This window comes from Bacillus rossius (genome assembly GCF_032445375.1).
Source record: "Bacillus rossius redtenbacheri isolate Brsri chromosome 4 unlocalized genomic scaffold, Brsri_v3 Brsri_v3_scf4_2, whole genome shotgun sequence".
In the NCBI taxonomy this organism is placed as follows: Eukaryota; Metazoa; Arthropoda; class Insecta; order Phasmatodea; family Bacillidae; genus Bacillus; species Bacillus rossius.
In genome coordinates this window covers 26,922,291-26,938,145 of record NW_026962011.1, presented here as the reverse complement: position 1 = coordinate 26,938,145, position 15,855 = coordinate 26,922,291, and the positions used below count along the sequence as shown (strand labels likewise).

General features: G+C 35.8%; 1 protein-coding gene across 3 annotated transcripts in view; it reads left to right on the top strand.

Moving 5' to 3' along the window:
- The window catches only part of LOC134542500 (uncharacterized), a 145,627-nt gene that overhangs the window by 46,007 nt on the left and 83,765 nt on the right, over positions 1-15,855 (top strand). For all 3 annotated transcript variants that reach the window (XM_063386847.1, XM_063386849.1, XM_063386850.1), the window contains 2 exons: positions 12,429-12,489; positions 14,944-15,657. In XM_063386847.1, the coding sequence (XP_063242917.1) occupies positions 12,429-12,489; positions 14,944-15,657 (775 nt within the window). The remainder of the gene's footprint in view (positions 1-12,428; positions 12,490-14,943; positions 15,658-15,855) is intronic.

Here is a 15,855-nt window from a genome sequence, read left to right as displayed (position 1 = left end):
TTCCTAAAAAATAAGTTAGGCTCGGGTAGTGAGAGAAGTTTTTCTTCGAAGTGTAGTAAATTTAAGAGTATTAGAGAATGGACTATGCTACAATACTTTGTCAGAATAAACAATGCATGCATAAACTAGTTAGTCAAACCTCATTATTACAAACCTGAAGGGACCAAATTTTAGCACTTTGTAATAACAAGGGTTTGTATTAACCAAACTATTGGGATATCATGACAAAAAAAATTGATTGAACTTTAAATGCCTATATTTACAATTATAAAGAAAATTATACACACCGTTGGTAGTATAAGCTGGCTTCACTACATGCATGACAATATGTAAACACTGAAGAAAACAAACACAATGCAACACTTACAGAATAAATCATAATACAAACTTCAATAAACTTGCATTCATGACACATTTTCTATTCAAACATTTGGTTTAAAAAAAGCATCAATTCTGGTTTGCACTATCTTTTTCTTATAAGCTAAGCATTGTTTACCACATTTAACTTTGGTCATATCTACTGCTGCCGACTCCCTACACACAGTTTTGCCAACATGATTGTTGCGATCCTTAAACCGTTGTAGCCAACCATTGCTGAACTTGAAGTCTGAAATTCCTAACCTCAATGCTAGGTAGTCTGCCTTCTTTTGAATCATAGGTCAAGATATTGGCAAGTTTGCTGCACGCATTTCTTAAAACCACTGCAACAAGGTAGCTTCCATTTCTTGATGTTTTGGGCCCCGCATTATTTTTCTTGTTGATAATCTGCACGAACTCGCAAAAGCCGATTCAATCTTTTCACGATTTTTTAGTATTGTCGACAACGACGATTGCGGGATGTTAAATTCTCTCGCAATTTCAGTTTTCGTTCTCTCTCCATTGTCTACTTCTTCGATAATTTTAACTTTAACTTGCAATGTAAGTTCGTTGCGTTTACGTTTCGCAGTCATATTACAAAACAACTAACACTCAAAATTGAGGTTAAGATACACGTGCGTGAACAATGGAAAATATCAGAACTTTTTTCCATAGATTGTTTAAACTTCTACGTATGTACACTTCCGACGACTAATATTAATAAGGTAGAGTTCTTTCCTTTTCGTTTTCGTTTACAACATGGCATCTTTCCTAGTTTAGTTACTATCATCACCACTAGAGTTGAACTTTTCATCTTGTTTTTCGACCATTTTGCGCTGTAGGATATATACATGTATCTTTGGGGAAACGTTTGTTTACATGACGGTTATGAAGACGATTTTCTTTAGACTTCGACGGTGAAATTCGTATTAACCGTTTACTTATACACGTTAACAGCTACTTGAGGGATCAAAAAAACTTCGTAATTCATATTAACCGTATTTCGTATTAAAAGTACTGAATAACATAGGAAATCATACTTTATTTTTCGGGACTGTGAAAGTACTTTGCATAAATGGGAATTTCGTACTAAGCGGATTCATATTAATGAGGTTTGACTGTATATATATTATATATTTAACTAGCTAATGCTTAGCATGTGTTGCAATGCCTCATTCAATTTTTTTGTAATTTGTTTGAACTTGAAGTAATTACATATATACAAAGAATCTTTCTATATCACTCTCTAATTCTCCATCTCTCTATCTATACCTCTAATTATCTATATACATACAGTAAAACCTATTTGTTGTGACCCCATTTATTGCGACCACCTCTCTATTACAACCCGATTTCGAGGAACCGTGAAAAATTGCCGAAAATCCAAAGAAAATCGCACATAAAATAAGTTTCTTGTGGTGAGTAGCATGTTACTGTGTTTCTCTTGCAGAGAGGTGTACTGCTGTAGGCAGCACATATCTAAAAATAGATCCCACTTCCTGTCGACAGCTGTCAGCGCTTAACAACCGCCATTCCACTTGCCGGCAGGGTGCAGATAAAGGTTTTTGTGGCAACGTGTTTACGTTTAGCTTTTTGCGAGTGTCTAGTGTGGTACGCAGTTAAGGCAAAGAAAGCTACCTGCTGGATTTCTCTTTATTTTTATTACTATCGGTTGACAATACACAGTGACCGACTGGATGCACGCCCGCCTCGACTTGTTTTAACTGTCGCAGCGATGTTTATTTTGACAGCTCAAGCAATAATTATCTTTTCCCGTGGGTTGATAGAAAAAGGTCGCTTCACCCAGCATAAAAAAAAAGGCTACGCCGCTTATTGCCCATGCAGGAAACACACTGGCTGCCGTCTGTCTCCCTCGCATTTATCTTTCTTCTAACATTCCACGTCTCACCTCTCGCGCGAGCAATAACGAAGCTACCATGCACTGGGCCGTTTTATGCTTTGTTTGGTGACAGCAGCTTGATTTTATTCGGTATATTCCTTTTCATAGGACCCTAGCTATTAAAATACATTTATATTTAAGTTTGAAAGCATGTAAATTCCTTGCCAGAGATGACTGAACTCGAACTTGGTGTGAAAAGTGACATATTTTTAACCCTCCCTCGCTGCTTTAGTACCCCATTCTTAATAGCCCAAAGGGTGAAATGAGCATTTCTTCACTGAAGGTTTTTCAAAGGGGAGCGAAGTTGGGGTATTATAAGGGAGGACACTATATGGTTTGTGTGTCTGGGAGGGATGAGCTAGCCTTGAAGAATGTTACCGAGGGGGGGAAGGTGTGAGCTTATGCGTCATGAAGCCGCTGCCGCCCGCCAGCCGGGCGAGCTTCGTGTGCGCCTGTGTGCCCACTCGCGTTGCAGAACCTACAGCTGCCATATTTTTAAAGGAAATGTCCCATTATTTTTCTGTTATTCTTACGTGAACATTATTGGAAGTATTAAAACTGACACAAAAATACGCTGTGTGTTAATATTAACAGATTTTAATGATCTTTCATTACGTTTCGTTTTTTTTTTTTTTTAATTTTTTCTTCTGATTTTCACATTTTGGTCAAAATGTCCAATTTTTCGACGGTTCCTGAGAATATATTCGTAAAATCACTGCTTCATTAAATGCGGGGTTTGTGACATCGGGGTTCTAGTGTATTTAACTACGGAAAGCAGAAAACGTACATGTAAACTAACACATATTTCTTTAGAGGTGGCCTGTAGGGCGACGGACTTGTCATGAAGGTTGAAGTGGGTTTAAAGCAAAGCCGCCTAGCATTGTGAGTGACAGCATCCTGCCATTGTACGGCTGGTTATCGAGTAGCGGTGTTTTATTTTTTTTGGGGGGGGGGTTGAAATGAATGGAAAATTTCGGAAAACATCTCTTACGACCCTATTCCTGGGAACCGTGAGGGGTCGTTTCAGAGAGGTTTGACTGTATTTATAAATATCCCTATTCAACTCTCTCTCTCTTTTTGTATTTCTCAATCTCCATCTATACATCTCTCTCTATCCCACCATCTCTATCTCACACTTGTGGCATGCTTCACCATGGACAGTGGACAGTTTATGAACTGTAATTTTTCTATACGGTAAATTTTTATATTTAATTTTAATATTTAATGTGTGATTTTTTAATACGTGTTTTAAGTTGAGTCCAGTTTTTGTTTAGTTTTATTATTACACAACACAACCTTTTTAGTTGTAGTCTGGAGAGCCTTTGCAGGGTGACCACAGTCCGGGAAAACCGGGAAACCCGGGAAAAGTCAGGGAATTTAAAACAGGTCAGGGAAAACCTGGAAAAGTCAGGGAATTTTTTGATGGGTCAGGGAATTTTTTTAGATGAGTTGTTTTCTGCATTTCAGCAGCGATTTTTGCTATAACAACATTATTTAGTAGTGCTATTTTCACAATTATTTCGGTGTATTTTCGTATACACTCCAATAATCTGCAGTTTTTTTTCTTTTCTTTCTTACTTTGTAAAATGTGTTCTGAAAATTTGACAACGCCGCACGGCAACACTGCATGACACTAGTTCCGTCATTATTTAATGTTGGGTAACCTGTGGTTTCAAAATGAACAACTGACATCTTGGACGGGTTTGAAAGTATATTTTTTTACGAGAGATACAATTATTACCGAAGGTTTGAGGTTTGAAAAAAAAAAAAAACTTGAATTGATTAAAAATTATAAGGAAATGTAAAATCTTACTACGAGAAGAAAGTTTTTAGTCGCAGAAGGTCGTATACGTGGCACTCTACTGTTGTAAACAAAACTAGTCACTAGCCATTTGTACATTAATGCTGCTTTTGTTTTTTCATCAAACTGCGCGAATTCAGTTACCGCGATGTAAATTTTAATACCCCAGTCTAGAATAGCACGTCTGTAATTCCAGCTAGCACGAAATTGCCACTGTAAAAAAATATATATAAATTTTTGCCATGATTTTAAGGAAAAAAACACCATGAATGTACTGATTACCAACTGCAGTTATGTTTACAGCAGTTAAGCGTCATAAAACATCTCGTAAATAAATACATGTATCTAAATATGGCGAGCGGTAAATATTGTATGGATTAACTGAATTATAACATGTTAAATTGTGATACGACGGGAAAAAAAAAACATTAATGTAATGGCTACCAACCGCAACTTTTTTGTGTAGAAGTGCCATAAACATTCTATAGTAAATACGTGTACCAGAATATAGCGGGTTGTAAATATTTGTCTTATGAATCAACTCTGAATTATAACATGATTATCGTGGTGCGACGGAAAGAAACACTATAAAAGTAATGGCTACTGCAGTTGTTTTGTTTGCAACAGTAAGACGTCATTAACATCTCTGTCACAGATGATTGAAATCAGTTCCTGGTTAGATTCAAAAATACATCGGAAAATCGCTAAGGAAGTACACGCTACGAATTCTCACATCAATTAAACTTTTTATTGCAATACCACTATCACTCGAAACACAATTATTTTTCTCCAGTCACGCATAAGATTTTCCACAATGTTTTTTTTTTTTTTTTTTTTTTTTACATTCCTACACCACAGGTTACCGTAAAAGTGTTTTAATTTTGTCGAATTTTAAACGTAATAACAAAGGATCCAGCTACTTGCGACAGCAGGCTGATAGGCGCACGCACGTGTGTTGAAGGTCACGCCTGGGCGGGCAAGCCAACCAGCTGACTGGCGTTAAATACGATAACACTTATCTTCCGTTACGCTGTGAAAATATTTTCTTCATTTAAAGTATTCGGTGGTAGGCTTAAAAAGATACATGATGTGACTTATTTATTGTCAAGTGTTATTCTACGCATATATATTATGTGAAGATTATTTCCAACACATTAAATAATTTAGCCTTATATTTATGGGGACTAGTGCTTCAGAATACGCGGTAAATACGGACCTGACATTAAACAAGTGAACGAGATATTTGCAACGGTGTATTTATCTTGTTTGCCCGGGTGCACAGTGGCAATGTACTTTCTGCATTTATTTATTATGCATTAGACGTAAATTTAGCGAAAACGGGACATTTGTTTATTGTTCATAATGAATGCCTATTTGCAAGAAGAGAACTCTATTATTATTATTTAGAATGTTACGCATACATTAGTTACTTCTTAGTCTATATTTGATTTGTGAAAATGCCGCCTATTCGCAAGAACACAAGCTTTCAAGAGGATTGGCTAAGAGATGTTGAATTTTCGTCATGGTTGATGCCGTCAAAGGTAAACAAAAATGAAGCTAGGTGTTTGTTTTGTCAGAAAACAATTTCATTAAGCAACATGGGAAGACGTGCCATTACAAGCCACATGCAAGGTGAAAAGCATAAGAAAGCTGCGAGAAGTAGAAAAACTTCCATTAACTTGGACGGGTTTGTAACTAATTCAGTAAAATCCGAGCAGCCTGATAAAGGGTTTCATAGCTCACAATCTGCTTCATCTTCCTTGTCGAGTTCTTTACCTGTGTTAACATCGTCTGCAAATCTCGCCTGCATATCTGAAAATGATTCAACGAAAAATTTTGATGTTTCTGTGCCATTACATAAGGAGTTACATGGAATGAATGCATTTGTTCTTGGTGAAAATGTAACACGTGCTGAAATAATATGGTGTCTTGAGACTGTTATGTCACACAAGTCCCTACGCTGTGCAGCAAACGATGTGTCCGTTTTTCAGTTAATGTTTCCTGATTCTAAGATAGCTAGGAAAATGCAGCTTCAGCGAACCAAGATTGGTTATGTTATTTTGGAAGGGCTCGCTCCATATTTTCATTCTGAGCTTAAAAAGGAAGTAATGAAATGTTCGGAGTTGGTAGAAGGGTTTGATGAATCTCTGAACAAAGTGGCTCAGCTAGGTCAAATGGATATCATTGTGCGATTTTGGAATAAAAATGAGCAACGTGTTTCAACTAGATATTTTTCTTCAGAATTTCTTAATCATGCTACGTCTGAGAAGTTGTTGGAAGCATTCACACGAGCTTTGTCAGAAATTGACTTTGCCAAGATTTCTCAGGTGTCAATGGATGGCCCAAATGTAAATATAAAGTTCCTTCGTGATCTGTCTGTTAGTTTAGCTACTAAAGATCCTGATGCCCTTCTGATTTTGGATATTGGTACTTGTGGATTACACAATGTACATGGTGCTTTCGAAGCAGGAATAAAGGCAACTGAATGGGAAATTATTGAATTTTTAAGGGCTTTGTACTCATTATTCAGGTATGTTCCTGCTCGATGTGGAGATGTCATCCATTTTTCTGGTTCCAAACTATTTCCATTAAAGTTCTGTAGAGTCCGTTGGGTCGAAAATGGAAAAGGGGTGACCAGAGTAATTCAGATACTACCCAAGGTGATTCAGTATGTTGATGCTGTGAAAAAGGATCCAAAATTGACTCCAAAATGTAAGAGTTTCAATACTGTGGCTTCAGCTGTTAAAGATAATCTGATAATTTGTAAGCTTACATTTTTCCAGGCTCTAGCAAGTGAAGTAGAGCCTTTTTTGACAAAATTTCAGTCAGATAATCCAATGGCCCCATTTTTGTATGAATCACTTAAACATATACTGGGAGCTCTGATGTCAAGATTTGTCAAGGCAGAAGTAATGAATGCTGCTAGTTCTGTAACAAGTGTAGACATTTCAGAATCCAAAAATCTTGTTACTGCAAACGAGGTGAATTTGGGATTCGCTACAATGGAAGCCTTGCGAAAAATCAAGACAAAAGTAAGAGAAATTGATATTCTGAAGTTCCGTCAAGAATGTAGAACTTGTCTGCAGGTTTTATGTAAAAAACTGTTCGAGAGGTCTCCATTGAAATATGTACTTACAAAGGGTATAGCATGCTTGGATCCTGAAATAGCTTTGCAGCCAAATGTTAGAGATAAGAGATTAACATCCACATTGCAGCACTTAGTACAAAAAAGGCATATGACAGGGATGGAAGCTGATGCAGTTCAACGCCAATTCGTGTATATTACAGGAACTGAAGTTTTTAAAGAAGAAATGAAGAATTTTTCTGAAGAGCAAGATAGATTGGATGAATCATGGGTTAGAGTTCTTTCCAGTTGTAAAAGTGATAAAAAAGAACTTGAAAGGTTTGTGAAAAAAATTTTCATTCTTTCTCATGGAAATGCGAGACTTGAGAGAGGATTTTCAGTAAATAAGGAATGTATCGTAGAAAACCAAAAAGAGGAATCTTTAATAGCACAGAGGCAGATATACGATGCAGTTGTGGCACTTGGTGGTCTCAAAAATGTTACCATAACGAAACCCATGATACATGCTGCACGAAATGCAAGATCCCGTTATCAAGAATACTTAGAAAAAAGAAAAGAACAAGAAAGGGCTCAAGAATGTGCTGAAAAAGAAAAAAAAGAAGAATTGCAAAGAATTGCAGTAGAAATTAAAGAATTAGAAAAGAAAAGACAAGCACTTATCGAAAATGCAAAGAAAGAAACTGCGCTTCTAGAAGAGAAAATAAAGTCTTTAAAATATTGCAAGTAATATTTCAAAGCAAATGTTTGTAGTGTTGGTGAAAGTTGTTTTGTTTATTTATTTTGTAAAATATGCATAACATCTCATGGGTAGGTTTATAAGTACTTTTATCTTCTAATTAGACACTAGTTAAAACATTAATCCGTTCCAGCGTGATTGACTGCAATAATACATTTAGGTGAGTAAATACCTAATCTAATAAATTTTTCATTCTCAGTGAGTTTTGTATGTAGATAAAAAAACTGGGATGGAAAAATTTATATATTGTATCGAAGCTGATCCCTGTATCCTGATAGCATGATCCCATGCATATTTATCCTGTAGCACGTGATGCTTGCTGTTTTGATTTAATATGTTGAAAGATCCTGGACATGATCAAATCTAGTGGTATAACAATGTATAATGATCGTAAGATGAATACAAGATAGATTTTCCCTTTTGTTCAACTCACAATCATTATTCATTGTTACACCACAAGTTTTGATTATGTTCAGGGTCTTTTGGCGTACTTAATTAAAACAATAAGCATCACGTGCTACGGATTCAATTTTCACACGATCAAGATCGAGAAATGGACATGAATACGCAATACAAAACAATTACCATTTATTGAAGACTTGCAGTATTTAAAAAAATGTGCAGATTAATTTTTAAAACTTGAAGTAGCCTAAATGCAAAATCTGAGTCAGGGAAAATTAAGACCAGGTCAGGGAAAAACTGGAAAAGTCAGGGAATTTCATTAGAGAATGTGTGTGGCCACCCTGCTTTGGTTACAGTTGCAAATAGTTTTTAAGATGGCTATTTTTTTTGTATTATTTTTTTATAACTTTAAATTTTATATTTTTTTCTAAATGTATATAAGTAACAGCATGGTTGCTTCAGAACCAGAAAACCGGGAAAACTGGGAAAAGTCAAGGAATTTAAAACGGTTACAGAATTCCGGGAAATGTCACGGAAATCACCCCATATTTCTGGTATTTCTTCTTGTACTGACAATATTGAAATGGAAAATTATGTTTTCATTGACGTTTAGACATCTCAAAAAATTCGGAAACTTTTAATTCATGAAATTCGGTTGATTTTCCTTCTTTTTGTGAATTCTCAGGGGAAAAAATGTACGTATTTATCATGTTTAAATACAAGTTCGTTAGCTTTTACCCATCAGTTTCAGGAGAATCAATTGTAATTGTTTGCAAACACGTATTTTGATCTCAAACTGCATTGATTTTGCTACAAGGCCGACAAAAACTCCCCACATACATGCTACCAAGAGCGTCAATCACACCGCTGCCCAAAACAAGCTGTATACACTCGATTTTCCGAAGCCTGAGTTCTCCCCCGAGCATGCGGTGTGAGATTCCCAAAATTTATCCAATGCATTATCGTCATCAAAATCTTATAGAAAAGCATCTAATGGGTAGTGATGATAAAAAGAAAACAATACAGTTAAACTTTAAGCTATTTTTTTTTTGCTATTTATTAAATTCAATTACAATTGTGAAACTGACCATGACTGTTGTGAGATACTAACTTGCCTTATCATGCAAATGTTAAACCTTTTCTAAAGTATATGCTTCATAACAATTATTAAAAAAATATTAAAATATTACAAATAAAATACATGCCTCATAATATCACAATAAAGTTAAGGAAATCTCATGTTAATACAAATGACATAATAAACTGCTCATTTCATTACCAGGCTAAATAATAATAAAAAAAATCTAACATGCTACGTTTATAAGGCCTTTCTGTTCATCATGAATTTCAAGTTCAATTACAAGCATGCTTACCCAACTATCTTTTTCACGCATCTTCGAGGACTTTAATTACGCTTAGTTCTTAATAGTTATGTTAGTTCGTAGACTTGAAATTTACTGTTTGTGCACAGTAGTTTCATAAACATGGAACCAACACTGACTGCTCATAACTGTTTCCAATTTGTTACAGTTTGTAAAGGCGGAAAACATAATTTTCGATAATCGCTCAGACTTTTTCCAGTTGCGAGACAACTTATTCATAACTGTTCGTTAGCAATATAAACGTATGTAGCAATATTCAGGAACCAATCTGCACATGTTAAATCTCGTAGCTGTCCCATTGAAACAAATGCATGCTTCGTTATACTAAAATCCGTCCTTCCGAATTTGCGTATTTTCTGTTCCCAACTATTTGAATCTATTTGAGTCGTCAACCTTACTTTACTCCACGACGCAGGCATCCAGATGCATCTCATGTAACTCATGGAGTGAATTACTGTCTGTCGTCGTCTGACGCAGGCAGCTCGGTACTTCGCTCTCCTAGTTGGTGAAATTACAAGTCCCCGGGCTGCCGATAGTTCGTACTTCAGCACTTTGCAGCTGCTCGTTAGTTTCTTGTCCATCTTCGAGCGCACTCGGCTCATTCCGAAAACAACTGAAGCAGGAAGATTTAGCACGCGTGCCTGACAAGCGCAATTAGAACAAGAATAATAACAGAAAATTATATAAAAATTGCAAAAAATAATATTTTAACCAGACTTTAAAACTAACAAAAATAAAATACAACTTTACAATAATTATTAAATAGTAATTAAAAATGGCTACGAAAATGTATTTAAATTCTGATTTCCAACCTAGGGAAAAAGTTACCAGCAACTGGTAACAAGTCTCGGAGAACCAGCGGGCCACCTAGGCTTGCTCCTCACATCTGGGGCCTACGGAATTCAAGCTTAATCGTGGCACGGCCCCGGCAACCGACGTTAAATTATCCGCCCTTAAACATCATAGAATGTTTCTTGAGATTCTGAACAGCGCGACCTGTCGGCACGGCACTCAAAACGACTGATGAGGCAACGCAACTGCGTACAACCGCAAAGTAAATGACGGGCATGGCACCTATCATAACATAGCTCTTACAAGGACACAACAGTCCACAAATTTCTTGGCTCTCATATTGAGGCTTTTCCTGAAAAATTTACAACATAAAAAATCGCAAAGTTTTTCCTGATTAGCTTCACCCAGCGAACATTCTACTGCACTGCTGCGCAGCTGTGTGCTGTTTTTGCCAACAATGCACTTCTTGGAGACAAATAATTAGTGGCACCAGGGTGTCACTTTCCTGACCTTTCTTTCATGGATACCTCTGTCATACGTTTTAGAAATGTCGCCAACAGACTATAAAAAACATGTAAATTATACTATAAATAGAATATTTAAATGAAATTAAATCTTTTCACACTGACAAAATAAGTAAACTAGCCAATATCGTGAAAATCTGTAAAAATGTAACAAAGCTTCTTCTGAATAAAATAATAAAATATAAAATTCACTTGTAAGAAATTTCCAAATTATAAAATACAAATACAAGAGTAGGTTACCATGACCTTGAACTCTGTAATCAGCATAATGTCTAAAAAATACTTTGCAAAGTTGGGGTGGGCAGGGGTCTTTCAATGCCACAAATTGTATAAACAATATTGTTAAATACTTCTCTCCAGCAATGTGCATATTGTTCTTTATTAAGAAATATCACACCATTTTCATTAAAATATTTTTTTTTTTAGATACTTTTTATAAAGTTTTTTCACTTGGTAGTATTAATAATATTAAAGTTATAGTTCTTTGTTTAAGTACCTTACTCAAAACAATTATTTTATTTATTTACTTCATTGTACAGGTATTTTATCATTTAATTGTAACATAGCTTTGCTGAGAAAAATATTTGCGATTTGTTCGATTCTTTTTCATGAATATTTTTAACATTTGATTCAGTATTCGCTGCATAGAAAAACCAGTATTCGCACAAGCCTGCGAGGCTTACCCTCTAAGCTTCTGGCCTTTTCACCGGAATTGCTGCTGACTTGCATTAGTAAACACAGTCCAACCTCTGGCTAGTTCTGAGTGGTATAAATCATTGTAACTTTTTAACTGGAACTGGACTCGAGTAATGGGCAAAAAGGTAAGTAACTAGTTATTCAGTAATGTGTAAGCTTTGGTTTTTCGATTTGTCATTATCAGTTTGGTACAACACGTTTAATAGATGAAAAGGAGTGCTACATATTTTTAATTTATAACAGCACTATACAAATCAGGCCTTCTTCATTGGTGGTGTTCTGGCATTTATTAACTTGGAGAATTGTTACAATTCATCTTTATAACACTTAAAATAAATACAACTATGTTTTACTTTCCTAACTTTCGACACTGCCAATGTTTTTTTTGGTCTATTAACATTTATGGTTTAATTTCTAGTAAATATAATTATGAACATAATTTTCAGTGTTGGAGTTATAAATATAAATGCATATTATACATATTTCTGAATTCTCCTGTCTACAGGCTTTAAGCCTGTAACAATTGGACAGACTTATATTTGTAGTAGCAACAACAATAAGGGTTTTTTGTTTCTAATGTTCAAGGATGGAAGATACACACAGTGATCCTTAAATTACTTTTTTCAGTACCTATTTATTTTTGGAAATATTATGTAAGCAAAACTGTTTTGTGTTAAGTTTGACATAAATGTATTTTGTTAGTGTTTTTTATATACTAGTTCATTCATTTTAATGTTAGTATTTTTTCCTTAGCCTTTTGAAGATACCAAACAAAATCATTGCAGAGCTGAGGCATTGGCTGACTTGACTGGAAGTAAGTTAAAAATAATTTTTTGATTCTATCCTATTATGTACTGGGTTGTGTGAATATTTGATAGTGGCATTTTAAACATTTTTTTATGAGTTCCATAATTTCTCAAAGAAATTCATTAAAACATAAATTATAGAGTTAAATTATAATTTGATTGTTTAGTAAATGTTAATTTAGTTGATATTTAATATACAGTGTAAACTCTTTATAACGTCACTCGATTTAACGACAAACTCCTTAAAACGTCAAAGTTGCTTGACTTTGTTTGGTTTACCTTGTTTTCTATACACTAATACACTCTATATAGCGTCACGCTCACTCTATTTAACAACAACACTACAGCATTATAAATCATTAAGCAGTATTTTCTAAGTTGCCAAAGTTGATAAGAACTTCAGCTGTGTACGTTCTTTTGTTTGCTGTTTTGTTGTATTATCTAGCATGTGTTTACTTCGACTGACGTACCGGAGATTCTAAGAAATTTTGTCTTTTGTTTTTGTAGGATGAACTTGTACATGTTTACCTCTGTCACTAGACTTTTGTCAAATTGTTACACGTTATCGTTATCACAGTTGTTTACAGACTTTCGAACTGTAAACATGGCGAGTAAACTAAAATCTTTGTGTATTGACGGAAAAGTTTTATTAATACGCTCAATAGAGGCGGGAGAAAAGATCAGTGTGATGTTGGAAGACGCTTTGGATTTAGCTGTTCTACCGTGTCTACAATATGGAAAAACTAAGAAAAAATAACAGACTTTACGCAATAAGTTTTGTTATTTGTATGAATATTAATGTTTGTGTGTAAAATGTTTAGGTACTATATTAGTAAATATATATTATTATAGAATAGTAAAATAATATCTTTTATTTCTCTCCATTTAATGACCACTCTCTATAACGCCGAAAAATGCTCTGTCCGTTAAGTGTCGTTAAATAGAGTTTACACTGTATTTACTAATTCATGGCCAGTGTATTATATTTTAAGGAAATAAATGAACACAGTTCAAGCCAATACAACAGGGTTCTGTATACCTCTGTAACCCTATATACCCTCTTTTATTGCATAATCGTTGCACTCGCATAATCGTCACACCTACAAAGGCGTCAAAATTGGGATAAAAAAACTTCTCGCGTAAACGTCACATGTTTTTTTGGTCCCGCTATTAGATGCCGAGCACTTTGTGTAGGTATTTTTACGTATAAAACGATTGTATTTTAAAGTAGAAATCTAATATTTATCCAGACATTACCACTTACTTATTTAATTAACAGAAATATGAAGTTGTCTGACGTGTAAATTTTCTTTTAAAGACATTTTTAAACGTTATTTCCTTTATCTGATCATCTGTGTCGCCGCGGTGTACCGGCGTAGGTTTCTTTTCCGTATAAAACGATGTATTTTAAAGTAGAAATCTAAAATTTAATTCAGTCATTACCACTTATTTAATTAACAGAACTAAGAAGTTGTCTGACTTGTAAATTTTCTTTTAAAGATGTTTTTAAACGTTATTTCCTTTATCTGACCGCCTGCGTCGCCATGATGTACCGCTTATAAACATGTAGCCAGCACTAATTGGCATCATTCATGTTTGGTTATGTTGCTTCCCGTATAGAGCGTGCACACATAGTCTAAAATCAATATCTCGCCGATTCATGTAACGCGCGCGCTCTGTCCGGTGCTGAGTTAACTACATTTGATAGCCCGCACTCTTTTGTGGCAAGTGTATACTACGACGGTAGTTACGCTTTAGTTCACGTCACAGTTTCAAGTCGCTTGCGTTCGGGTCACAGATTTTGTTTTTCTATTTAAAGTTGAAGAAAGGTTTTTGTTTAATGAATGACTTAAGTTAAGACAGTGAGTCAATCAGCACTCTCAAAATTTTCAATAAGTTTAAAATGGGTGAACAATAAACACTTGCCAACCACTATGAAAAAATTCCAAAAAATTAAAAAAAAATTACTTCTTTAATAGTATTTTTTTATTGTTTATAATAATTAACATGATTTATATGGTATGTTGATGTTGCCCAAAACCATGTACAAGTATTTATTAAAAGATGACTTCTTAAGTATCATGAAAATGCAGAACATGTTATCCCATTCTTGCTATTTGAATACAATGTTTGTATTAGAAAACATTGATATTTGTATTCAAATTAATTCAAACAAAAAATGGATATTTGCATAGGCTTTTTTAATGTTTCCTATAACACAGATTTTATTCATGTGAATAATTGTTTAACATTGCCACTCACCTTATTATTAAAATGTGGTTGGTGAATTTAATCGCAGAAAATTTATTGCTACAAACATTTTACAATTTTTAGTTTTATAAGAATTGATTTCTATAGTTGAAATGGGATGATTTAACGAGGTAGTTATTTAAATATTAACTATCTTTGTGAACTTATTGTAGTATTCATTCACAATGAGTTGTTGGTTTGTTCTGTCATAGAATCAGACATAAATAGAGAGGATGACATCATGAACAGTCTGGTGTCGTCCACGGTATCCTCTGTGCTGCCAAGCACCTCTAAGATCCAAGACATCCTCTCCCAGTGTGGCAACTCCCTGTCAGGGACAGTGATAGTGGACAAGATGATGAAGGGCTACCAAAGGAAGCAGCGCGAGACTTCGAGCAAGGTGCTGCAAGACAAGTCGAACCTCAGCAGTCCAACTGCAGCGATGAACAAGCCATTGTCCTCGCGAAGGGCTCTGGCCCTGTCCCAGAATGAAGGTACGGTCGTCGAGAAGGTCGCGGACACAGACGATGAGAACTTGGACATAATTTATCAGAGGATCAGGTCATCTCAGAGGAAGAGCGAGCAGAGAAAGCGCGAGGGGCAGACCAAGAATGCGCGATGCGCTGCAAAGTTGCGTACCGGAGCTCACGAGAGCACGGGAGACTTCCTGACGGGCTCTGACCCGTCGGATGTGGACGACTCCGTGGTGTGCACGTCGGAGAGCCGGCCCTTGGCCAAGCCTGCCCAGGCCTCCGGGAGCAGCGGCTCGGCAGGAGAGCAGAGGCGCAAGCGCGACGTCGCGCGGTGGGTCGCGCAGACGAGCGGCGAGCGAGTGGACGCTGGCTCGGAGGTGAGGAGTCGGCTGAACGAGACCACGTTCCTCGAGCCGGCAGATCCCTGCTTGCTGGGCAGCACCACTGTCGATGGTGAGTGCTAGCACTTCGCTGCTACAAGCTGTTCTTTAGCTTTATGGCAGTGGTTTCTCTACCTGCACACAAAGTGTAAAGCAACATAAATCAAGTTCAGGTCAGAAAACAAAATTTAGATATTATAGATTTTCCAGTGTGTATATATCCAAGGGCAAGAAAAGTCCTTAAATTGCTTTTGACCTTAATAAGGCTTTG